Raw genomic sequence first — 24,796 nt, forward strand, 5'->3', positions numbered from 1 at the left:
ACTAACCCAAATTGATGTTTAGCCTACCCTGTAATGGCTGTACATGTGTGGCCTTATTACTTAGTTTATAGTAGCAGTGGAGAACTCAGTTTAACTTTTTATTGATTCTTTGTGAATTTCACATTATGTACCCCAATCCCACTCATCTCCCAGTTCCTTCATACCCATCCTCTGCCCTTGCACCCTCCTCCCCAAAAGCAAAAAGCAAAAGCAAAAAAAGTCTCATTGTGGAAGCTGTAGTGTGTCACAGTGTGTCCCACAGTTTGCCCTTTTGCCTACACTTCTTTACTTACAAATGTTCATTGCAATGAGTCATTGGTCTGGTCCAAGGCCTCTGTCTTCTGCTACACCATCAGTACTGGATCCTCACCTGGACTCCTCTCAGACATCCTGTTGTTGCCCTGTGGCATGGAGATCCTGCAGCTTTGGATCTGTAGGACCAGCCCTCCACATGCTCCAGCAGTTCACAGATGGGGTAGATGTTGGCATGGGCCCACTCAAGTTCCTGGATCTGGGCCTGGGTGGTAGCTCAGCTGCACCCACACCGCCAGCCTCTCTGGCACTGCCCCGCCTAGCTCACCCAGTGCTGCAGCTCGCTGGGGACAGAGCCAGCTCTCCCACTCTCATACCCTCAGGACCAGGTCACCCCTGCTTGCACTGGCAGGATCAGCTCTATTGTGATGTTCAGTTGAGGTGCAGAGCCTGCTCTCCTGAGTGCTGCAGCAGGTGGGCTGGCCAGCTCTCCCACACTCACGTCCTTGGGCCGGCTCACTTGCTGCAATGCCTTAACCAACTCTACTGGGCTGCCCAGGTGAAGTGCAGGGCCCACTTGGGATGGAGAACTCTTAAAAAACTATTTAGCACAACTGGTGGGTCATGACATATTTTGGGGTCACATATCAGATGAGCTGCATATCAGATATTTATATTATAGTTCATAATAGCAGCAAAATTTCAGTTATGAAGTAACAATGAAATAATTTTACGGTTGGGGCCAGCCACAACATGAGGAACTGTATTAAGGGGTCACAGCATTAGGAAGGTTAAGAACACACTGCTTTAATGGTTTCTTAACTTTGTTTAAAACCTGAAACTCATGAGAGTATTTGTACTTCTTTCAAGTAGAGTTTTGTCATGGTTGTTTGTGTATGTAACTGAGATGTCTTGATTTCCATAAGAATCCAGATCTATGTGTGCTGGATTTCTGGCTAGGCTAGGATCTTCCTAGAACTGTCACCTGTCACCAGTTGCAGGGAACAGTAGTTGTCCTTTGTGCTAGAGTATCAGAAGACTTTAATCATAGTTGTGCTGCATTTCCCACCTGTATCCGTTGCATCCTTTGCTGCACTCAGAAATGTACTTGGGTAAGGAACTTAATAAAACAGAGAAGTGTTGTCTCTTATTGGCCAGATTATAGCTCTTTTTGCATTTTTTCCACTCTGAATACCTGACTCTTTGTATGTAGAGAATGAGTGTAGTTCTTATGTTGATATTTATTTATTTATTTTTCCCAGGTGATTTCAAATTGTTACCCATATGACCGAAATCACCACTTTCCAGTATTTTTGTACAGTGGTTTCAGCTTATCTTGTCCCCTCATAGAATTATTCCACAAGGAGGAAAAGAGGTGAAGGGACTTGCCCAAGGTCACACTACTATTAAGTGAATGGGTAGGACTTGAAAAGCGGCTTCCTTTGTCATTCTGTATTTCCTTTTCTTGTACACTACTCCTCTCTAACTGCCTTTGCTCTTGTGATTAACATTCTCTCTCCTGTGACCCAGTGGGATACTAATTGGAATAGCGGAAGTGAATCTTGTGATGTGCAAATGGAGTGAGCGATGTGTGGTGATGAATGGCTAAATGTCCTGAGGGAAGCCAGGGAAGAGTAGGCTGTGCTACACTGTGGAGGACATCTGAGAGACTCCGCTCCATTTAGGCTGCCATTTCTAATTACTTTTATCTCTTCAATGGTGGTTTTAAGGGTCCACTGAAGACTAATTTGAAGAAACCCATTTAGAATCATGCTGAATATTTAAAGTAGAAATTTCATTGTCAGCAAATTTCTCAGCCAGTATGAAAACAGAATGAGCTTTCGAGGACTGAAATTTTAAGTGGGAGGTAGCTTAATTAGAAGAACTGTCTAGAAGAATATGTTTGTGGCCCGAGAAGGTTAGGATATTGAAGTTTATGGTTGGCAGCATGACAGTCTAAGCAGACTATTTTCCTCCATCTCCTATGCTTTTGTATCCAGAAGCTTATTTCCTTTAGGTAACTTTAAGCTACATTAATTAATGAGAGAGAGGTGTACAGGTGTCACAACCAGTATGGAGCTCAGAGAATGACATGCAGGACTCAGATCTCCACTGTGAGGCTTCCAGGGATTGAGCTCAGGTTGTCAGCTTTGCAAATGTCTCTGCCCACTGAGCCATCTCGCTGGCCCCAGAAGCTCATCCCCTTGATAGTTTGAGTGGAGTGTTCTTGCCATTGTGTACATGTTTCTTAAGGAGTGTTTCTCAGAGCAGTAATGGTGTCGGTTTGAAAAGGGCTTCAAGAAAACGAATGTGATTTTAGCCTACACAGGACAGATTGGGGCAGCTATCTTTAAAGAGGAATTTATACACTTCAAAGCAAGCTCAGTCTGCTTTGGGGTGATGACTGTTTGAAATCTGTTATAAAATAGAGATCTAACAGTTTGCTTATTAAGTCATTGTGTCCGCAGGCTGATGGAGAGCTGTAACCTCGGTGTTTCTGATTATTCTTTACACTATTTGTTCCTTTTAGGTCTGATTTTAGAACATTTAAATTTTATTTATTGTCACTTTTGTGTATGAATAAAAGTGTATACCATGTCATCGGACGACATTTCAGGATTTGGTCCTTCTTCCAGCATGAGTTCTAGATATCAAACTCAGGTCATCAGGCTTGACTGGCAAGTGCTTTTTACCTGTGAGCCATTTGTTGGTTTGGATGTTATTTTTACACTAAAGTTTGAGAACAGCTTCTTGAAGTATTCCATAGTAATCTCTCACCTTTATATATGGCCAAATGTTCGTATTTCTTTTCCTGAAGATACTGGTTTTTTTTTCCTTTCTATATTTGTTTTTGATTCATGGGGGAAAATTAATCATTATCAATTTATAAAATTTTGCTTTAGTTCTTTGGTGAGAACAGGAGAAGAATTTAACATTTTTAACATCTGCTAGATCGTGAAAAAACAAAAATGATTCAAGCCTTTTTTGGAATAATATTTTAAGCTGTGGTAGATTTTCATTATTAGGCATTTGTTAAAGAGGCTGACACATTGATCCGTTTGTTTGTTTGTTTTTTGTTTTTTTGATGTATTGAGTGGATTGCAGCTAGCATTTGGGAGGCTGGAAGGGGTGGCTTTCTGTTTAGCACTCTAAGCATAGGAAGAAGCATTGGATAAAACATCAGCCTTGTTCTTTGGTTTGTGTGTGTGCTGGCACAAGCATTTGTTTGAAAGAGTTTCCTACTCACCATCCTGCAGATTCCCAGAATAGCACTTGAATGTGACAGATCTCTACACCCTTGTCACTTTCATTCCAGTGGGGGAAGTTGGTGGCATATCTGGTGGAGGGCCATTGTCTTAGCTAGGGTTTCATTGCTATAAAGAAACACCACTCTTAAATGGGTAAAACATTTAATTGGGGCTGGTTTATAGATTCAGAGGTTTAGTCCATTATCATCATGGCATGCCACAGACGTGTTAAAGGAGCTGAGAGTTCTGAGTCGTGATCCAAATGCAGCCAGGAGGAGACTGTCTTCAGCAGGCAGCCAGGAGGAGTGGAGCTTGAGCATAGAAGACCTCACAGTGGTTCTCTAACATGACTACGTGTCCTAACAGTGTCACTTCCCATGGGCCAAGCAAATTTAAACCACCACAGCGATGAAGAAGCAAGTTTGAGGTTTAGAGAATGGCTGGGCATCCTACAGATGTCTGTTAGTTCTCACTACTGTTTCTTGGATTAGAACATAGTACCAGCACTTGGGAGGCAAACACAGGCGGATCTCTGTGAGTTTGAACACAGCCTGGTCTATATAGTGACTTCCAGGACAGCCAGGGCTACATAGAGAGAACCTATCTCCCCTCAACCCCCCAAATAAAACAAAGCAAACAGGAAGCGAGCAAGCCGAGGAGTGTCTGGCATCTTTGTCCCACAGTCAGCCAGTCCTAAAGCTGTTACGTCTCTCCTTGATTTCCTCTCCTTCACGTTTCTGGCCCTCTTCTCACATGGCTTCTTAGAGCCTTCTGTGGGCTTCATCAGATTTGTCATCTGTGAGGACAGCTTCAGACAGCAGCCTCTGTCCTGAGCGTGATGGCAAGTGTTCTCTGTGATCTGTACCCCGCTATTTCTGTCAGTTCAGTTTTGCCCCTCTGTGCCTGTGCCTTATGCCGAGGCATCAGCGGATGCTTGCATTTCCACCCTGTATGTGCTTCTAGCACATGCTGGTCTTTTGCTAGCTTTTCCTCCCTGCCTCATTTCATGAATAACTCACCTTTGAGGCTGTGCTCAGATATCACTTGCAGAAACCTTCAACCTTTGCAGGGTGAGGATGCCTTCCTCAGTACTTCCCTATGTATACCCACCCCGCTCAAACCACATTGTGCTCTAAACTTCTGTGTCCTTGCTTCTGATTAATAGTGGACCCCTCATGGCAGGTTTAATCTTTTTATTTGTTGCTATGTGTGTGTGGAGAACATTCAGTGAATTCAGTGGTGTTTAAAAATGTGAAAATAATTGATTATGGAAAGCAAATGGTTAGTGAGTCACGAATCATATTCATGTAACTTCTAATTTATAGATAGTGTAAAGAATAAGCCATTAGTGGGCCTGATGGTGCAGGCCTACAGTCCCAGGTGTGCTAGAGGCTAGTGAGGACTATAAGGAGCAAGTTTAAGGTTTAGAGAACATCACAAATTCAAAGCCTGCTTGAGCTATGGTATGAGTTCAAAGCCAACCTAAGCAATTTAGTGAGACTGTCTCAAAAATAAAAATAAAAAGCAGGCTTGGGATATAGCTTAGCGGTAGAGCACTGCGGCATGCGTGAAGTGTGAGGATCAATATCCAGGGCAATGCAAAACTGGGAAACAGAATAACCCATCCCACTTTAGATTATTGGAACGGTATCTGAGAATATTTACTCAGACTAAGTGATCATTTTAGAGGGTTTTATGTTAGGCCATAGGATTTGCTTGTACATGTTACAACACGCATGTGGAAGTCAGGACAACTTGTGGGAGGGAGTCAGTTCTTCTACCTTATGAGTGCTGCAACTAAACTCAGGCTTTGGGGCAGGCCAGCATATCCTCTGGGCCATCTCACCAGCCTTCTTACTGTTTGGTTCTTTGTTTTTGTTTTTTATTTTGGCCAAGTCTCACCTTTCTAGGCCTCAGTTTCCACCTGTGTAAAATGAGTATTTTAGTAGAATTCTTCTCAATTGGTGATGCTAGAAGGAATGGAGGGCATCATGGATGCAAATACCCCATCCAGTAGACTTTGGTGTTCTGTCCCCAAGAACACTAGTTTTCAACCTGAATGGCCAGATCACGTGATTTCTGAATGTGTCCTCTAAAAAGAACTAGATGTGTGTTTTAAATGTACCTTTTATTTTTCTAGTTAAAATTGAGAAACTACAGAAAACTCCAAAGAGTGGGGTTTTCTAGTGTCTACAAAGGTTCTTTTCATCTTTTTCAATAGATTAAATCAAAGAACTGTTAAGAATAGCAGAGCTCAATAAAGTAGCTAGCATGTTAGTAGGAAGTGTTCATGCCGAGTAGCAAGTTTCAATGCGTGAGTGTGTAAGTGTGAGTGTGTTTTCAGTCTCTGGAAAAGCAGTATCCTGAATTACATGCACATCTGTTTGCTTTATTTTTGCTGCTGAGTCTGGAAGACATTTTATTTATCTTAACATTACTCAAACCTGTGCTACTCACAAACCCAGCATCAGTTCTAGATGGCAGTGCGGTCAGTGTAGAGTGAGAGCTGAGGGCAGGAAAGCTCTCCATGTGCTTTCTGTGTAGCTTTCTGTGTAGAGGATCAGGAAGGATTAGTCACTGTAAAGAAAGTCAGCACGACACTCAGTTTTCTCTCAGATTGTGTATTGAATTGGTGTAGTCTCTGTTTCTGTGCAAATGTGATAAATTAAGATTAGAAAGAAAGAGTGGGCTGGAGAGATGGCTCAGTGGTTAAGAGCACTGACTGCTCTTCCAGAGGTCCTGAGTTCAAATCCCAGTAACCACATGGTGGCTCACAACCATTTGCAATGAGATCTGTTGCCCTCTTCTGGTGTGTCTGAAGACAGTGTCAGTGTACTTATATATAATAAATAAATAAATCTTTTTTAAAAAGAAAGAAAGAAAGCCGGTGCAATCTGATTTAACAAGCCCGTTTACTTTTCGAGCAGAGCTGACTTCTTTGAAGATGAGGCAGTTGAACAGGTTTTGAAGTACAGTCCTTGGTGGAACGATGCGCACGCAGAAATGATGGCCTCTTTGGGAAAGAGCCAAGAGCAAGGGGATGCTGCTGCCTTAGGTAAGACGCTCAACATTAGCTTCATTTGTGATTTTAAAACTCTCATCGTTGCACCAAGCCACTGCCTTTCGTGTTGTGTGGCATATGATTTTAATTGTCTTTCATTGTGAAAATGGGTTTTTGATAGCTAATTCTGCCTCATGTGTTGTTTGCCTTTCTTTGCTGGTAGATTTGAACTGTGAGGTACTGTAGAATTCCACACTAAATCATCCAGCTTATTTTTGTTGGAAAATCCTCATGAAATAGATCTTACTTAGGCTCGGTAGAGTCCTTTTAGTTGAGTATGAGTCAGAGAGAGACCCAGACTCATTCCCGCTCTAGCGAAAAAGTTGGGTGTGGCCTCCTCAGTTTATTCCAGATCATGGTAAAACAGTTTGTCCTAGAGAGTCTGAGGTAAGGATTTTACAGGCCACAAGGGATGACTGAACACAAGCAGTAGTCAGTGTCACGGGGGTTTTAGGCTGCACCACTTTGTGCTCTTGACTGGTTGCAAGCACACAGGAGCTATCTTAGATCCTCGAATGGAAAACATACACACACACACACACACACACACACACACACACACACGCACACACACGCACACACGCACGCAGACACACACACAGACACACACAGACACACACAGACACACACACACAGACACACACACACACACACACACAGACACACAGACACACATAGACACACACACACACACACACACACACACACACACACACACACACACACCAGTTAATTTTAAAATGACTTGGCTAATTCAAAGGTTGAGCACTCCTGTACCTTTGCCTGACTGCTACCCCAGGCCAAATCGAGGAAGTGGCCAGTGACCAATTACCCAAAATTTCGCATGACTGGTTGGCTTTATCTCCTGCTGATACTGTATCTCTTTCTTCTCCCAGTCCTCGAAATTCTCCCTGCGTCCTACCGTACAACTCCAAGTATCCCACCCTATGCCCAACCATTGGCCTCTGGCATCTTTATTGATAGATCAACCAGTTGGGGACAAGGACCTTCAGCATCTGGACATGCAGATTCAAAGCATTAGCACCAATCTCCAACAACCCAGAGTCCTTTCTTGGGTGCCAATGTTCTCGTCATGGGCTCCAATACAAGCTGGTTGTTCTGAGTCTGTATAGTAGAGCATAAAGGTTTCAATTAGATTGGAGCAGGAGTCTCACATTGTCTGATAGACTGATTTGGCTTTTCTATAGATACTAAAACTAAAATTTCAGCATTTAATGAAAGGAATACATAGGTAAGAACATATATTCTAAAGATTATAAATTGAATATAAATTTCCCCTCCCCAAGTTCCTCCCCTTAAATGCAGTCACTGATAACAATTTTAAGTGTATTTAGAATTAATTTATTTTTGTGTTTACCATCAAACCCATGGTTTTATATATGCTTAACACACATTTTACCCACAAGCTGTATTCCTAGCCTGGGGTGTTTTTAAAGTACAGACACCACATGTAAATATTTCTTTTAAGGTGGTGTACACAAAAGGTTCTGTGGCCTTTCTCTTGTCATCTTTGTTGTGGATTGTACTGTAGGTTGAAAATCTCCCGCATGAGCATACATAGACCACGCAGCTTGTCTTGTGTGAACATCACTGGCTGCTGTCCTTTGCAGTAGTTCTCTCATGCTTGGAGAACATATGGGCTCTCCTGCTGGCAGTCGCTTGAGGTTTGCTTTATTCCTCTCACTGAGAGCACAGCAGCCCTTTTCTCACTCAGTCTGACTGAAGTAGCTCTGGTCCCTCCTGCACCAGTACTTAAAACTTACCTTCAGGCTGTCCAGTCACCTGCTGCTCACTCCTTTTTTTTTTTTTTTTTTTTTAGCATGTGGTATTGTGATTATTATATAATAGGTATTAAGTAATATTTTTATTAAGTATTTTTGTGACTAAGCTTTGTTGGAGTTTAGGTAATTCCTACCAGAGTGGAAAGTGTAACTTTAGAAACTAGAATATTGATTGTTTTTAGCATGCCCTGGGGTTGCATTTGATGAGAGCTTACGAACCCTTCTGACTCCTGTCCAGCTAACAGACTTGCAGATGGAACATTACTGACTCCCTGCACCTAAGTAGTTAACGATATGCTAAGTAGGACTCAGGAAGTTTGCTCCAAAGGTCAGCTGCTTTCTCCAGTTTCGGAGTGCGTCAGTGAGCTGAGCTAGTAGCCGTGTAGTTGAGTTTTCTCTCCACCAGAGTGAGCTAGTTGCCCTGAAAATCAGAAGGCGGCATTCGCTTTGACTTCAGCTGTAGCTTGCTGTCCTTTAATCAATGGCACTGTGTTCTGAGGTCAGTTCTCATGTCAGCAGTGCATTGAGTTAGATCTTCTGTAATTTTAGCAGACTGCACCAGTGCTCTATCTTTTAACTGCTGCTTCTAGACTCTTTATCTGACCTGTGGCTTGTAGCCAGGCTGCTGGTTCAGGCAGTCAGTCTGCTCAGCCATTATGGTGATTCATTCCAAAAGTCACCTTTTAAACAACAAGGGCATGTGATCTGAGGTGGAAGAGCTTGAGCTGTGTTGAACAGAAAGGCTCTCCTCCATTTTGCCAGGTGTAAAGTTAAGTATGGGCAGGACACAGCTGAGTATGAGACTTGCATTTATGGCCTCTACTCTCTGCGGGCTGAGTGACCGTGTAGCTTGGGTTGCTGTGGAAATCTGCCTGCCTCACAACTGCTGTCAGGATTGAATGAGGCTGTGTGTGAAAGCTCACTGCATTGACAGGTTAGCGATGATTGTTAGAGAGTGAACTGATGGCAGGAGAGCCGGGAATGGGATGACTTCTCAGTCAAATTGCCATTTTTGAACATTTTACAAAGCTTTAATGGCCTTGTTAATGAGATTTTTTTTCCTTCATTTTATTCTTATCCAGATATTCGAGTCACCCAGAACTGGAGGAATGAACTAAGTGTGTTGAACTAGGATAAAATACAGGAGAAAAGAAATAAAGCAAGAGCTAGCTTTACAGTTCTGTTTACTAAGTTACACGCTGTCTCTTGCCTTCTCCACAAGTGTCCCTGCCCTTCTCTGCTGCCTGCCTTCCTGATTTGTATTGCACAGTGAGGCGTTGCCTCCTAGGTAGGATGGTGCACATGATGGGTGCACCGAGGCGGCGTCCTTCATAGTACTATGGTGACCTGCTTTGTTATGAGATCTAGGTATGTATAGGTGGTAAACTTTGCTGCTGTCTTTGCTTGGGTAGCGACAGTGTCCCTATTTATTGGAGTCCAGAGTCCCAGCAGGGAAACTGTTATTAACATTTTCAGCTTTATAAAGTTCCAGATTTTCCTCCCCAAAGGCTTGTGAATGGCAGTGTTAAATGCCGCGATCCCTCAGAGCTCCGCTTTCACGAGGATGGACTCACCACATTTCCCAAGTTGTCTTTCAGTGGTTAGCATCAGCCCAAGAGTCTTGGCACATAATTGCTTGTTATGACACCACATAACATTTACAGTCCATGAACTTCCTTGCAGGGCCCTCCTGTTTGGCACCAGTGAGCCCTTGAGTGTTTGTGGAGATAACTGGCAGTGTCAGCTTTGAAAGTGGCAGCACGGCAGGGCTGCCCGTTTAGCTGAGGGCTTGACTGCAGCACGGTTTCTTGATCTGTTTCCAGCACACGTACAGTGTAATAGACAGATATGTGTTACTCAGAGGAGCCAGATTATGGATGACTGAATTGCTGATCCAGACAAGACAGGGATGTTTGGGAGGGGGATTTAAAGTGGAAGGAAAGGTTTAAAAGTAACAGCATCAAAAGGTATTTGGGAGAAAGGATAAGCATCTCAGCAACATTTTCCCATCTTTATGAGACTCCTTCGCAGATCTCAAACACAGCACTGAGGTTGCTGATGGTGGGAGGTGTCCCTGGGCCATGTGCTTTACTGCTCAGCACCAGTGTCTCCTCCAACCCTTCTGAGCTTGGAGCTGGCATTTGTTTCACTAAAGATTATTTTTAGGAGTATAATAATCTAAAATGTTGTGAACTCTGCAGCTAAGTCACACAAATGTTGCTTGAGGTGGTGACCACCCCGGTGTTGTCAGCACTGTGCCTGTAGGTATTTCCTGTACTACTGCTGGTTAGACCTGATTGTGTGCAGACTTCCCCTAGCTCTCCTTTGGGATGCGATTCACAGCCCTGATTAATTGGGGTTTAGTGAGCTGAGACTTTTGATTTCTGTAATGATATCTTCATTTATTGTATGTCTCAGGTTCTTTTGATTGGATCAAATATAAAATGGATTTGAGCTAAGAAAGCCAAATGGAACCTAGAAATGCTCAGAAAAAGTTGGTATTTTAAGAAAAGCATCTATAAATTCAAGAGTACAATCGGGTAGCCTTTTCCTATGCTGTATAGTGATGGAAAATGATATATAATGTGTGGACATCCTTCCATATGGAATGTAACTTTGGAGTGTTGAGGTTAACTCTTTTTCGGTTTTCCAGACAGGTATGGGTATAGTTACTTAAGAATTGAGACATGAACATGCAGAAGAGTTGATGTGTTTAAAAACAGTTTTGGGCATGCTTATTCTGTGATTCAAGAGTTAGTGGAAGCAGAGGTCTTTATTAGTCAGCCAGGGTATAAAGGCTTTTCTCTAGTGAGATAATATCACTGTGAACACCTGGTACTTTCCTATTAGCTAAATTAATGACTTCTGGAAAACTGTGCTTATGGGAATCTTGTCTCAAATCTTCTTGCTAAATACAAGGTCTTAAATACTTTGTCAGGTGTACTTTCTTTGTGCATTGGATTTGTTTCTTCCTGTAGCTTCTTTAAGTCTAGTCATTCAGCATGAGCCGAGTTTTTCTTTTTAAATAAAGGCATCTTTAGATGAATCCTTTAATGAGTCAAACAATTCTCGGTTATCTGTCTTATTTTATTTTTTAAACATTGTTCTCTAAAGAATGCTTTACCTGATACATATCCTATGTGTCCTTTTTAAAAATATGTATTCCTTAACCATGATGGCCAACAATGAAATGAAATGTCATTGAAATGACTGAAATCATATGTCATTGTGGAAGGCATGCTTGCATAAGCGCATCTCCTCCCTTCCTTTCTGCATACATTTGCTAACACGGTTGAAACAGTAATTATCTAAATACATTTTGAAACCTGCTTTTTTACACTAAGTGCATTTTAATGAGTAAAAGGAGTTACTGTTTCTACTAATTTCAATGTGTTTAAGATTTTCTTTTCCCTAGAGGATAGGTTGGGAAGTCTTTAAACAAATAAAAATGTTACGTTAAACTTGCACTCATACAAGAGGATACAAGTGGGTTTGGAAAACTGTGTATGAAAGGGTTGTGGGAGTCAGCTTTTTGTCACTGTGACAAAACATCTGAGGTAATCAACCAGAAGGAGGGAAGGTTTGTTTTGGTTCTTGAGTTTATTCCATCCATGATGGTTTAGCCCTGTACTTCTGCACAGATGGTGACTGGGAAAATCATGGCAGAAACCACTCATCTATAGCCAGGCTGTGAGAGAGATGGGAAGGGGTTGGATCCCACCTTGGATAGAGCTGGGTTCTTACTATCCTCCTCAAGGCCACCGCCAGTGATCTTGGTCCTCCCAGTAGGCTCCACCTTAAAGATTCCACTGCTACAGACCCACCATAGGCTGCATAACAGAGCCTTTGTTTACCTCATGGCCTTATTTGGAACACTTATTCAAACTAGTGCAAGGGCTTATACAATTTTCTATGTTTATAGTCTTTCTGAATTTTGTCTTGTTGAGCTGAGACACAGACTGGGCAGCCATCTATCAGGAGAATGGGTTGGGAATGTTAAAAGGCAGCACAATAACTTTTGGTCTCTGGACAAGGTAGCAGAGAAACTTGTCCAGAGTCTTTTCACAATTCTTCTTCTAGAAAGAGGCCTACTTGACTTAGAGCTAAGCACAACCCACTCTACTAGTGACTGGGTGTCCTTTCTTTCCTTGCTGCAGGATGTGACTGTGCTTAAGTACTGGCCGATGGGGTGTGATGACCAGTGATATGTATGCTTTCTGCATCCTGTTTTAGAAAGAAGATGCTTGCTATCCTCCTCCTTTCTGCCTTCGCGTAGTTTAGAAGATGACACAAACCTAGAGCAGCTATCTTGGATGTGTGTAGAGGGAAGTTACATGCCAGGGAAGCCCAAGGCTTATGGATAAGGCTCCATCCCTTATCTAGGGTAGTGGAGTGAGGGGAACTTCTGTTTTCCCTAAGTTAAGTTTTTCTGCTCTCAGGGCTCTTCATTATAGCAGTTTAGCCTGCCTTTACTTGGGCATTGCAAGTCATTCTGACATTTTTATATGAAGCACTAGAAGGGGAAACAGAGTCTTCTGCTAGTGGGATGTAAATTTAAAGGTGATTGATAAGAGATGGGAAAAATTACTAATTTGTAAGATGAGAGATCAATTGCACTTTTATTTAGAGGTAGCCAAACTTAGCAGCGTCATCCGTGTCACTGGCTTTGGTGGCATAAGGGAAGAGTGGAAGAGCCAGGGAGTCATGGATTCTTCTGTGGTTTTAGAGAACCACTGAGACCAGGCACCATGATTCGGGGAGTCCCTACAGGGCTCTGAGACGTCCTTGTGTGAGCTGTGAAAGTCAAGCCTAGGTTGTCTTAGAGACCTCTAGCGTTAGAGATCCAGCATGGGATGTCTGCCATGAAGAGCTGCATACTGGGCTGTGGCAGGCTGTGGTGGCTTGACTGGAGGAAGACCGGCATACACTCATGTGTTTGAGTACTTGGTCCACAGTAGGTACAATCGTATGAGAATGATTAGGAGGCGTGGCCTTGGTGCAGGAGGTTATGTCACTAGGAATGCACTTTGGGTTTGAAAAGATTCACACCGTTCTCAGTCAGCTCTCTCTACTTCGTGCTTGCAGATCAAGTTGTGGGCGCTCAGCTGTCCCTGCTGCCGTGCCTTTGCTTTACAGTCTTTGATTCTAAGCTCTCTGGAACCATAGCTCAATTAAATCTTTTCTTTTATAAGTTGTCTTAATCATGGTATTTTGTCACAGCAATAGAAAAATAACTAAGACACGGCCCAGATACATATTGCAGGCAGCAAAGTTGGAGGGACAGAGCCATCTAAGCCCTTTGACACTAGTCCTGGAGCTACAAGATTTGGAGATTGTCCTGTTGGGTTTTAGCCTTGCTTTGGTGTGGTATTTCCTCACTATGATCGTGTTCCTCCTTCTTGGGATGGGAAAGTATGTATGTTGGAAGGATGTGATTTGCATTCTGATTTTACAGGGGTTATAGTTGAGAGACTGCCTTGAGTCTCAGAAGAGATTGAGACTTTGAACCTTTGAACTTGGTTGAGCCTGGGAAAGCCTATGAGGGCTTTTGAGGTTGAACTAACTGTATTTTGTACTTAGATGTGGCCGTGAGTGTGTGCTGGTGATTTGAATGAGAAATATTCCCTGGAGGCCCAGGGTAGACACTAGGTTCCTAGTTGGTGGAGCTGTTTGGGGAGATTTAGGAAGCACGGCCTTGCTGAAGGAGTGAGTTCCTAGGGGTAGGCTTTTAGAGTTTTATAATCTCATCCTTACAGTTGTCCCTTTGTTTGGTGCTGGTGGTTGAAATATGAGACTCGGCTTCCTGTTCCGTGGCCTTGTTGGCCCCACTTGCTGCCATTCCCCACCTTTGACTCTTCTCTTTTGAACCAGAAGCCAAATAAACCCTTCCTTCTCTGAGTTACTTTTGGCCACGGTGTTTTATGATACACCATGTATCAAACAAGTAACTACTACAGTCATGTTGTTCTTATAACTGTGTTTTTAAGACTTACTGTGTCCGATTATGCTATTTATAGATGGAGTATTTTGCTTTGTATGGTTTTGAGAACTGATAATGTTAGTGTTAGATTGAATAGAAAAGCATGTTACATGGTCTTTCTGTAACTGTAGAGCAACTTCATGACGGGGCTGGAGAGAGCTCAGTAGGTAAAGTGTTTGGGGTGGAAGTGGAAGGCACTGAATTTGGATCCTTAGCACCCACGTACAATGCAGGGTGTTTGCGGCAACTCCACTACAATCCTACACAGACAGGGCAGCCCACAGTAAGCTGGCTAGCTAGACCAGTGAGGATTGGTGAGTTCTAGGCTCCCTCACCAAGAAATATATAAGGTGAAAACAAGGAGGAAAATACCTGATGCCAACCTCACACCTATACACCTATACACTACACACACACACACACACACACACACACACACACACACACACGCACACACACACCCTTGCCAGCTGGAGCAGTGCTGAAGAGCTTGCCCTGGTGGTATAGTGTCAGAGAGTTAGCAGGCAGGCCCAGTTCCAGGACTTTGAATTGGCCCACCCCAGTGTCTACCCCAACTATGATCTGCTGCCATGCACGAAGGGGCTGGCTCTGCAAATACACAGCTGCATGATCTCCACGACACAGCGCAACCACAGTATACCCAAGAGTGCCCGTGAGGATCCAGTATTGCAGAAGTCAGAGGCCTCAAACCAGACCGATGATGCACTGCAGTGAAGATGTATGGAAGAAAAGGTATACAGTGTTTACACACTGTGACACATTACAACTTCCATGACAAGATTTTATTAGTATTATTATTATTATTCTACTTTTCTTTTGGCGGGGAGGTTGTAAGGGTGAGGGATGGGATGATGAATGGAATCGGAGTACATGATGTAAAATTCACAAAGAATAAAAAGTTAAGGGAAAGAAAGATGCACGGTAGATTGTCTAAATTCTAGGCATCAAAGGAAACTTGGAAACTGAAGTCTCATGCTTGCTTGTCTTCATGTAAACAAAGCATTTTGTTGAATCATTAACATTTAAGCACTTCAGTGTGTTGTTTTGGAATATGTAGTCAATATTTGGTAGAGTGGCTGATATATAAAAAGAAATATTTTTTCTCTTTTATCATGAAGTATTTAGTGATGGAAGTGGGGAAAATACTGTATTTGTAACAGTTGACTAAAAGCAAAAATACTTTGAAGTAATTTTAGTAACAAAAGCAGCAAAGCTGTCTGACAAGAGTTGGTGGTTCAGTAGAGCGGGGATTCACTGTTCATCTGGAATAAAATCAAGTCTCGAGACATGAAATGCTGGCTTCCAGATAGGTTTTATTATTTTTTTTATAGTTACTAGTTTTTAAATGTGTATTCATGTTTTGCCTACATGTATGTTTGTGTGCCACATGTGTGTCTGGTGTCTGCAGAGGTGAGAAGAGAGCATCAGATCCTCTGGGATGGGCATTACAGATGCTTTTGAACTATCATGTGGGTTCTGGGATTCAAACTGGGGTCCTCTGGAAGAGTGCTTTTAGCCCCAAGTAAAACAGTCTTAAAGAGACTTCATCTATGATTCCGGTTGGAAAGAATTAACCAAGGGTGTAAATCCAGAATCTTTTTTCTGTTTGTTTGTTTGTTTACTTGATTGATTGATTGTTTTAAGGGTTGTTTGGGATTATATTTGGCAAAAAGTGTTCTAAACAAAGTCAGATTTGGAGTTTGGATAGGATTTATATTATGTATTTAATTTATTACTTGTATGTGGGAATGTGCATTCCATGGCTCATGTGTGGAGGTCAGAGAATAACCCTGTGAAGTTGGTTTTCTCCTTCTCCCTTTATTGAGTTCTTAGGTTCAAACTCAGTTGTCCATGGCCATGACTGGCCAGTGTCTTCACCCACTGAGCTATCTGCTGGCCTGAGGATTTATATCTATAATACACAAAACAGTTTTAAAAACTTGACAAGCCAAACTATTCAGTAGGAAAAATTGGAGAGAACACATTCAATGGACAATTTACAGAGCAAATACAGTTGACCAATACAACTGGGGAATAACACCCTTCATTTAGCTGAGTGGCACTGACTGAAGTACCTGGTGTGTGTGGCGGTTTTAAGAGTTTCTTGCTGTAGAACAGCTTTTCCCCACACTGTTCTCAGTCTCCCTGCATCACAGGTCAGGCCTGGCTCTGCTGGGTTCTCTGATCAGGACTTGGGAAGACTGCGGTAGCTCAGATGTGTCCAGCCTGAGCCGGTGAGCTAAGAGCTATGAGTGCAGCCCAACACAGATCCTAAGTTTACATAAACATGAGCCCTTTTAATGATCTTTTTGTAGCTGCATTGTTTAGTTCCTTGGATGTGATGATCATCATGACACAACAGCATCATTTTGCAATGTTAAAAGGTTGGACATGCTTACTAACCAACTGTGCCCATCTCTCCTAAAAACCGGGTGTTGTTTGCTACATTTTCCTCCATGCTCATGTCACTGTTGACAGAATTCACTCCCCAGGAGCTGTAAAACTGGCTACACGTTCTTGCCTGCTCTTAAATGGAGCAATCCTCAGATTGTCGAGGTCTCAGAAGCACCCGCCACATAGCCTTTTCACAAGCCACCTCACTACGGGGCAGTGCCAATTAGGACGTCCTGGCTCAGCTCCGACAGTAATGGAATGTGAGCATGGCAGTGACTGTCCTTTCATCTTTGCCATATTCTGCTGGACAGAATCAAGTGACAGGATCTATCTCAAATAGAGAATGGTGCCCCTCTTTGGGGGTCATCTTGGAAATCTCTTCAATCTATTAAACTAGAAAGGAGCGGGAAAAGTGTTGCTAAGTTTATTGCCAGGCAGGATGGGAAGTATGTGTAGGAAGGTTTGCTGGTAATTTATGTTAGCTTGACACAAGCTAGAGTCATGTGGGAAGAGGGTACCAAGCTAACACAAAAGCCCCACCAGATTGACCAGCATTCATGTTAGGTGGCGCATAATTGTCTTTAATGACACCTCCAGCTTCCTACGGTCATGTGCAAATAGTCACATACACATATAAGCACATGTGTACACTCACAGATGCATGGCTCGTAATAACCCTTGAGATGCCTCCTTTAGGAAAGTGTGTTATGTGCAGTGGTAAGGATAAATAACTGATTTTGCTTTCTACATTCAGAACTCCAATTTTGGCAAATCATCTGCACTAGTGTTTTTTTTTTTTTGTTTTTTTTTTTTTTAAAGATTTATTTATTTTTTTTATTTATTTGTGTACACTGTAGCTGTCTTCAGATACACCAGAAGAGGGCATCAGATCTTATTACAGATGGTTGTGAGCCACCATGTGGTTGCTGGGATTTGAACTCAGGACCTCTGGAAGAGCAGTCAGTGCTCTTAACCACTGAGCCATCTCTCCAGCCCCCTGCACTAGTGGTTTTATGAACTTGAATGGCACATTTAATTTTCAGAACTGTGTTTTCTTCTAGTATCTTTTTCAGAAGAGGAAAAATACCAGCTACGAAAATTTGTGAATAAATCTTACCTGCTGGACAAGACAGCTCACCGTCAAGTGTACTACAGTTTAGTTGACATCCTTCTGGCCTATTGCTATGAAGTACGCGTGACTGAAGGAGAGCACAACGTAAGTCCATGTGTGCCAGTGTAGCTCACTGTGTTAGCTAGAGTAGCTAAGCCCTAGCTCCCTGTTGAGCACAGAGCCTGTTGTGATAGATGACCTTGGATCTGTCCCTGCAGAAGTGCTCCGGGCGGTCACAGTAGATGGTAGTGAGGAATCATCTTAGAGCATAATGCTAACCTGTGGTCTTGCCTCTTCTCGCTGGGCAGTGGATCTTCCAGGCAGATAGATAGCAGTGCAGGGAAGTGTATTAAATAAGCCAAGGGTGGAAAACAGCCAGTTCCCACGCTCACTGGTGTTTCTTCTAAAAGCTTTCATTCATCACATGCAGAGTAAAGCCTTTTGCAGAAAGAATCTTAGCATACAGAATGTGTACTCATAAAGACTTATAATTTCCACTTTTCCCAAAACTGGAATCTTTATTGTTGTTGTTGTTATTTAAAAGAATCACCTTGGGTTGAGGCTAGAGGCTTGAGAGTTCAAAACTAGGCATACCTGTGGATGGAGAGCCTGTTTTCATCTTTGTTGTATACTAAAGAAGCCATGGGTTGTGTCCTGTGGCGTAAAGCCTGTGGGTTCAAGGAGCAGTGCCTCAATCCATCCTTCCAATCTTTCAGTCAGGGAAGAGAGGAATGCTGGGAAAACCCCAGACTGTGGGCCTCCTGTTGATGATTGCCTGGGTTCGGTTTTAGCCTTGCTTATGCTTTACTTTTTCTTTTTGATTGTACAAAAAAAAAAAAAAACAACAACAAAAAAAAAAAACAAAAAAAAAAACAACCTAAGTCATTAGGATTTTACATAATTCCAGTAGTTAGTAATAGCCACAGTCACAAGATTACTTGTCTGTCTAAGGTTTTTTTTCACTGCATGTGTGTGGGGAGGTCCACGTGTGTGTGAGCATTCCTGCTTACTTTGTATTTGCAGCATCAGCTCTGTGATTTTACCCACTTACTTCACACAGGATCTTAGTCCAATAGAGTTTGAGATGCCAATTTTTTTTTGTCATGATTCTGAAAAATTTTAAAGTGACTATTGCAGTCTACATATGGTCTAAATGAATAATCTTGGGGTTATTTAGAGTGTAATATATATGAAAATACTTTGTTTTCAAGTTTTTTTAAATATAAGTGAATAAAATATTTACTTAGACAAAAAAGGCTCATTTCATATATTGAATCTTTTTAAAAGATTTAAAATTTTATGTATATGAGGTTTTGCCTGCATGTATGTATGTGCACCATGTTTGTGGCTGGAGAAGTCAGAAGAGGGCATCAGATCCCCTGGAACTGGAGTTGTGAGTTACCATGTGGGAGCTAGGAACCCAGGTCCTGTACAAGAGCAGCCAGTATTCCTGACCACTGAGCCAGCTCTCTAGCCCCACATACCAAATCTTGATGAGTGTTACACTTGATAAAATGTACCAATTCTTTCTTAAGAGCATGAAATCTTGCAACTTTTCAAGCCCCTGGACTACTGTTCACCTCAAATGCAGCCTCTGAAGGCAGTTTCTCAGCGAGGTTTTTCAGGTACCAGGGCAGCAGTTCAGCTAGTGACTTAGCAGAGAAAGACACAGCAAACATTGTGCTTCAGTTTTGTTGGAATGATCCTGCTTACTTGTTTGTATCTTCTGGTACGCCTCAGTGAAGTGTTAAATTTCACACAGTTCTGAGCAAAGTGAGCAAAAGCATCTTTTAGTCTCTGCGTCAGTACAGTTATTTTCTATGTTCATAAATGCATCATTTTCCTGGGGGTCAGTCTAGCTCCTGGGCTAGTGTCACTGGATATATTTGTTTTGTTTTCAAATGACTTCTGAAGGGGACACTCCTTTTTTCCAAAACAAAGGTGGAGTCTGCGTGGACCATCAGGAAGCTGAGCCCTACACTCTGCTGGTTTGAGGTATGCTTTGTGCTCGACGTTGTTCAGGCTTCTGCCATTCAGAAAGTTACTTTGCTGTTGTTCTTTGTTTTAAGTAGTTTTTTTTTTTTTTTGGTTGTTGTTGTTTAAATTTTCTTCTTAATGTTTTTAAATTGGGAGCTTTTTTATACTTTTTAAAAATACAGTTGCTGGGGATAGTGAAGACAGGTAAGCTTTTTATGAATTGTGGGGGAAATACTGTATGGAGGGACACTGAGGACCTGGGGTGTTTGGGGAAGGTGGGTGGAGCTGCAGCTGGGCCTCAGAGTTCAAAGTGGAAAATGGACCTAGATGATAATGAACCACCAGAGTGTCTTCTAGCTATCATTTATTCTGTTCCCCAGTAAGTCATTCAATAAGGTGAGTGTTGCTGAATTTACAGTTGAAGAAACTTAGATCATGCACCTTAAATAAATTGGCTTGCATCCTGTCATTTTATGGTTAGAGCTATTAACCTCTTTTTAAAAAAAAAACAAAAACAATAAAAGTTTATGTCATTATTATTATTTCATATGACTCTTATCATGGCATGTATGTGATGGTCCGAGAACAATTCTGTGGAATCAGTTCTTGCCTTTCACCTTTATGTAGGTGCCAGGGATTGAACTCGAGTTTACGTCATTAGTGCAAGTACCTTAATCCATGGAGCCCTGACACTGGTCCTGCTCACCAGCTGCAGTGTAGTGACAATTGGTTTTGTATCCATTTTCTAAAAGAACAGTATCTTTTAAGTTTCGGTGTTTGAACAGATTGTTCAACATCAGCTCGGACAATGCATGCTTTAAGTTGTAAAGCGAGAATGCATCATCCATTGCTTCCTTCCGTGAGGAGGTGAGATTCAGTCCAGCACCGAGGCAGGTACTAGAGGAGATGCTTACTCTTCCAAGGTTAAGAGTGGCCAGCAGCCTTGTCAGCCACCTCAGTTAGGAGCTGCTTTTAAAGCCAGGAAAGGAACTGTTCTCACCCTCATCAGATCCAAACCTGAGTTTATTTGATGAATGCCTGTCCCCATCAAGATTCTAAAGTGTTCCTTCTACATTTGCAGTGTTCATCCATGTTTATGATTTGTTGATGCAGTGTAAAGAATTCGAAGTCTGTGGTAAACTGAGCCGTGCAGGAATCTTGCTTCTGTCTATGATCTAGGTTTACAGGGTTTAATCGTCACTGTTCTTTTTTCATTATGTGCTGTGTTGTGTAATCTATTTATGGGAATGACTTACTGAGGTGACTTTTCACAGACATGGACAGACGTTCATGAAATCCTGGTGTCTTTTGGACGGAGAGTTTTGTGCTATCCTCTCTATCGCCATTTCAAGCTGGTGCTGAAAGCCTACAGAGATACTCTAAAGATACTGCAACTCGGTAAGGCAGGCCTGCAGATCTGCCGTGAGAAGTTGTAAATTTTTAGTATGTGAAGATGTAATCATGATTTTTGCTCTTTTCTATGTATAAATAATGAAAATAATCAGATCTATCACCCCCCAGGATACTAAAGACATGTTTACCTTTTCTAAGAAAGGGAGATTAAAGGGAGAAGTACATCAGCATCCCAGAGCACGTCACACTGAGGATAGATTACATTGCTCAGCAGTTTTGGAATCCTATAGCTAACTTTCTAGGCACTAAGTCAGACTGTGGATCCAGTAATGAGAGAAGACTCTTCTCCAATGAGGGTTACAGCCTTCTCAGGGAGACATGATAACTAACAGTTCCAATACAGAGCCACAGGTACTCTGTCTGGGAAATACAGTGCTTGTTTAGAGGGAACTTGGTACCAAGACTTGGGAAAGCAAGAAGGACTTTTCAAGGAAAAGCATCACTTCTCTCAAGACTCTTGACTGCTGCTAAGATTAGCATGAAAAGTTAATAATTTTTGACTATAAGAATATGGAAAACTCCAGGCTTCAAAACAAATCCCAAATAGCTAATAACAATGTCTTTAAAATAGAACAGTTCCCAAGGTAGCATCTATTTGTATGGATTATTTCTAGCATATTCATCTAAAAGTCACTTTCAGTACTTCCTGGTCTTTCTTTTTTGTTCCACCCATGTCTGTGTGCGTGTGTCTGTGTGTGTGTGTGTGTGGGGGGGTCTTTTCCTTTGCCCTTATAATGTTATTGAGAGGCTTAGTTTTCATGCTTCAGCAAAAGAAAGGAAGTCCATCTCCTATATCCTTAAGGAAGTCCATCTCCTATATCCTTAAGAAGGAAGTCCATCTCCTATATCCTTAAGGAAAGTCCATCCCTATATCCTTAAGGAAGTCCATCTCCTATATCCTTAAGAAGGAAGTCCATCTCCTATATCCGTGAGAAGTGAGTCCATCTCCTATATCCTTAAGAAGGAAGTCCATCTCCTATATCCTTAAGGAAGTCCATCTCCTATATCCTTAAGGAAGTCCATCTCCTATATCCGTGAGAAGTGAGTCCATCTCCTATGTCCTTTAGAAGGAAGTCCATCTCCTAGATCCTTAAGAAGAGAAGCTCATCCCCTTATCCATAAGAGGGGAAGTTCATCCCCCATGTCCAGGTGACTTCACTGGATTGTTAGGGACAGTCACATCTCTAGTGTTTTGTCTTCAATGTGACCTGCATTCTTGCTGTGCAGGATGTGTGCTTGAAGTAGATCATAATTGTGAAATGAATCATAGTTAACTGAAAGGTGCCTTTTCATTCACCTGATAGGTTTAGACTAGCAGTATTTTACTTTGAAGGATTGTTGTTTAAGATAAATGAGGGACTATCGTTGAGAAATCTATCTCCTTTAACTGTGGGAAACAAGCTGCCTTTTTTTGATATGTTATTTTTTCCCTTGCTTTCCATCCAAGGTACTTCTTGAATCTCTAAAATTACCTTGAAAAATCAATCTACTCCAAATGAATGATTGTCGAGCTGGAGCTGCACGTCACAATTACTTGATTTTGTAGTCTTGCAGGATTTTGTGAGCATTGTTCATAGATTTAAGCTTGGAGACTCTTAATGTTGTGGCTTCCAGGGGGAAACCAGCAAAACTGTAGTAAGCTTTTCCCATGCATCTTCCCACATACATCCACTCTTGTTTTTATTCATATGAACTATTACTTGTTACTTTTTATTCTGGGAAGTAATCTGGCGCTCTGGATTTTTATTTGAAAAGTAATCAGTTCTGTGATTGCATAACCCAAAATAAATTTGATTGCCTTGACTTACAGTCTAATCAATTATTCAAACAGTTTTAGTAGGTTAGAGCTGAAATTGAGAGTTAACTTTTCATCGTTATCACTCATAAGAAATAGTCTTATCAGCTGTATTTCTGTTAGCAGCAGGAAACTTGAAATAACACAGCAGAGCCACTGTTGAAAATGAATGTGATCTGGCTAAGCCACAGCGCCGGGTTCTGTGACTGGCGTAGGTTGTGCTTAGTGTGGAAGCACAGCACTGGATTGTCCTAAACGTATGCCATTGGATGTAAGGGTGACAAGCTCCGAATGAAGGTTGTGACCTGTGTTTGCACAGGTGGATGGCACAGAAATGCCATTATTATCACTGAAGAACCTCCTTTGTTTGGATACTCTATAAGTTAAGTGGAAACAGCACCGGCTTGGCATTTGGGGCTTCCCAACAATGAGTTTGTGTCTGCTTAGAATTCAGAACACAGCCCTAGCATTGACACTTGTGTTGTAAAGGTCAGACAGTGCTTGCATAGTAAAAAGTAATGAATGGCTCTTCCCCAGAGAGACTCTGATCTCAAATGGATGTGTTTCCAGAACCAACGTGGGAATCCTTAAGGAGCCACAGAGAATACTTCATGATAACTGTCTGACTGAGTGGGATTTTTCAAAGACCCATGAATTTGCTTTATCTGACTTCACAACAGCTTTACAAGGATGCTTTACTGGCCTTGAGCATCTTCAAGTTCCTGCATCCTTCCCTCCTCCCATCTTGCAGAAGGCTGCTCATCTGGTACATTAAACCCAAACTTGCTCAGAGTAGGAAGCCTGACCTCACTCTGATAAGTGTTTCACAAAGCCCATAGGGTTGTCCTCCCCTTTTCTGTCCTTTTGGGGGAGCAAAATTCCCCCACTTGTATTCTCTGTCACTGATGCCTCAGCAAATGCCCCTGCCTCCTCCTTGTTGGCCTTTTTTATTGATTTATTTTATTTATATGAGTGCACTATCACTGTCTCCAGCACCACAAGAGGGCATCGTCAGTGCTCTTACCCTGAGCCATCTCTTCAGCCCCCTGCCCCCTGTTTTTAAAGAGTGCATAGAACCTTCGTGGAGCTATCCTTTAGCTGTTGTCAGTGTAAGACAGTTTCCAGTGCACCTCAGTTTTATTCCACTAGAAGCTACAAGCCATATCATCCAACACTTGATAGTTCATACACTGTACACTTGACTGAGCACTTGGATTCCTATCTATATCTTCTAGACTCTCAGGGTTTTCTCACTTCTGCTAGAAGGCTGAACATGGTGGGGCAGGAGGGCAACAACACCTTTCACCATTGAGCTCTTTCTGTGTCCCCACTGTCTTGAATAGAAAGCATGCGTGCCTCCTATAATAGATTCTCATAGGGTTTCTGACTGCAGAGTCTATGCATGATTTCCCCCACGTTCTAGTTGCAAGGGGAGTCTAATTTCAATACTTGAAAATTTTACTTTGTACTTATAAAGAGGAAGCCTTGGCTCATCTGGTTTGTCCCTGTTTCACGTTGTGGAGCCAACAGTGAGAGGGATGGCTGTTGCAGGAAGGGATTACAGGTGGCCTCCATGCCTCCTGACTTTTCATGGGTTCCGGAGATCTAAACTCCAGGCCTTACACTTGTGCAGCAAGGCTTTATCCATTGAACCATCTTCTCAGCTCTAGAAAATGCTTTCCAAGGTTTAGTTGTAGAAGATATCTCCAAATTAGAGTATTACCAGATGAATGCGTTTAGAC

The 24,796-nt window shown here is 42.1% G+C and overlaps 1 protein-coding gene across 1 annotated transcript in view; it reads left to right on the top strand.

The window, feature by feature from the left end:
* Shq1 (SHQ1, H/ACA ribonucleoprotein assembly factor) overlaps positions 1–24,796 on the top strand; it is a 92,748-nt gene that overhangs the window by 15,996 nt on the left and 51,956 nt on the right. The window contains exons 6-9 of the mRNA XM_032906015.1: positions 6,428–6,555; positions 17,820–17,974; positions 19,811–19,864; positions 21,121–21,244. Coding sequence (XP_032761906.1) covers positions 6,428–6,555; positions 17,820–17,974; positions 19,811–19,864; positions 21,121–21,244 — 461 coding nt within the window. The remainder of the gene's footprint in view (positions 1–6,427; positions 6,556–17,819; positions 17,975–19,810; positions 19,865–21,120; positions 21,245–24,796) is intronic.

The sequence above is a fragment of the Rattus rattus genome, chromosome 6 (assembly GCF_011064425.1).
Source record: "Rattus rattus isolate New Zealand chromosome 6, Rrattus_CSIRO_v1, whole genome shotgun sequence".
Lineage (NCBI taxonomy): Eukaryota > Metazoa > Chordata > Mammalia > Rodentia > Muridae > Rattus > Rattus rattus.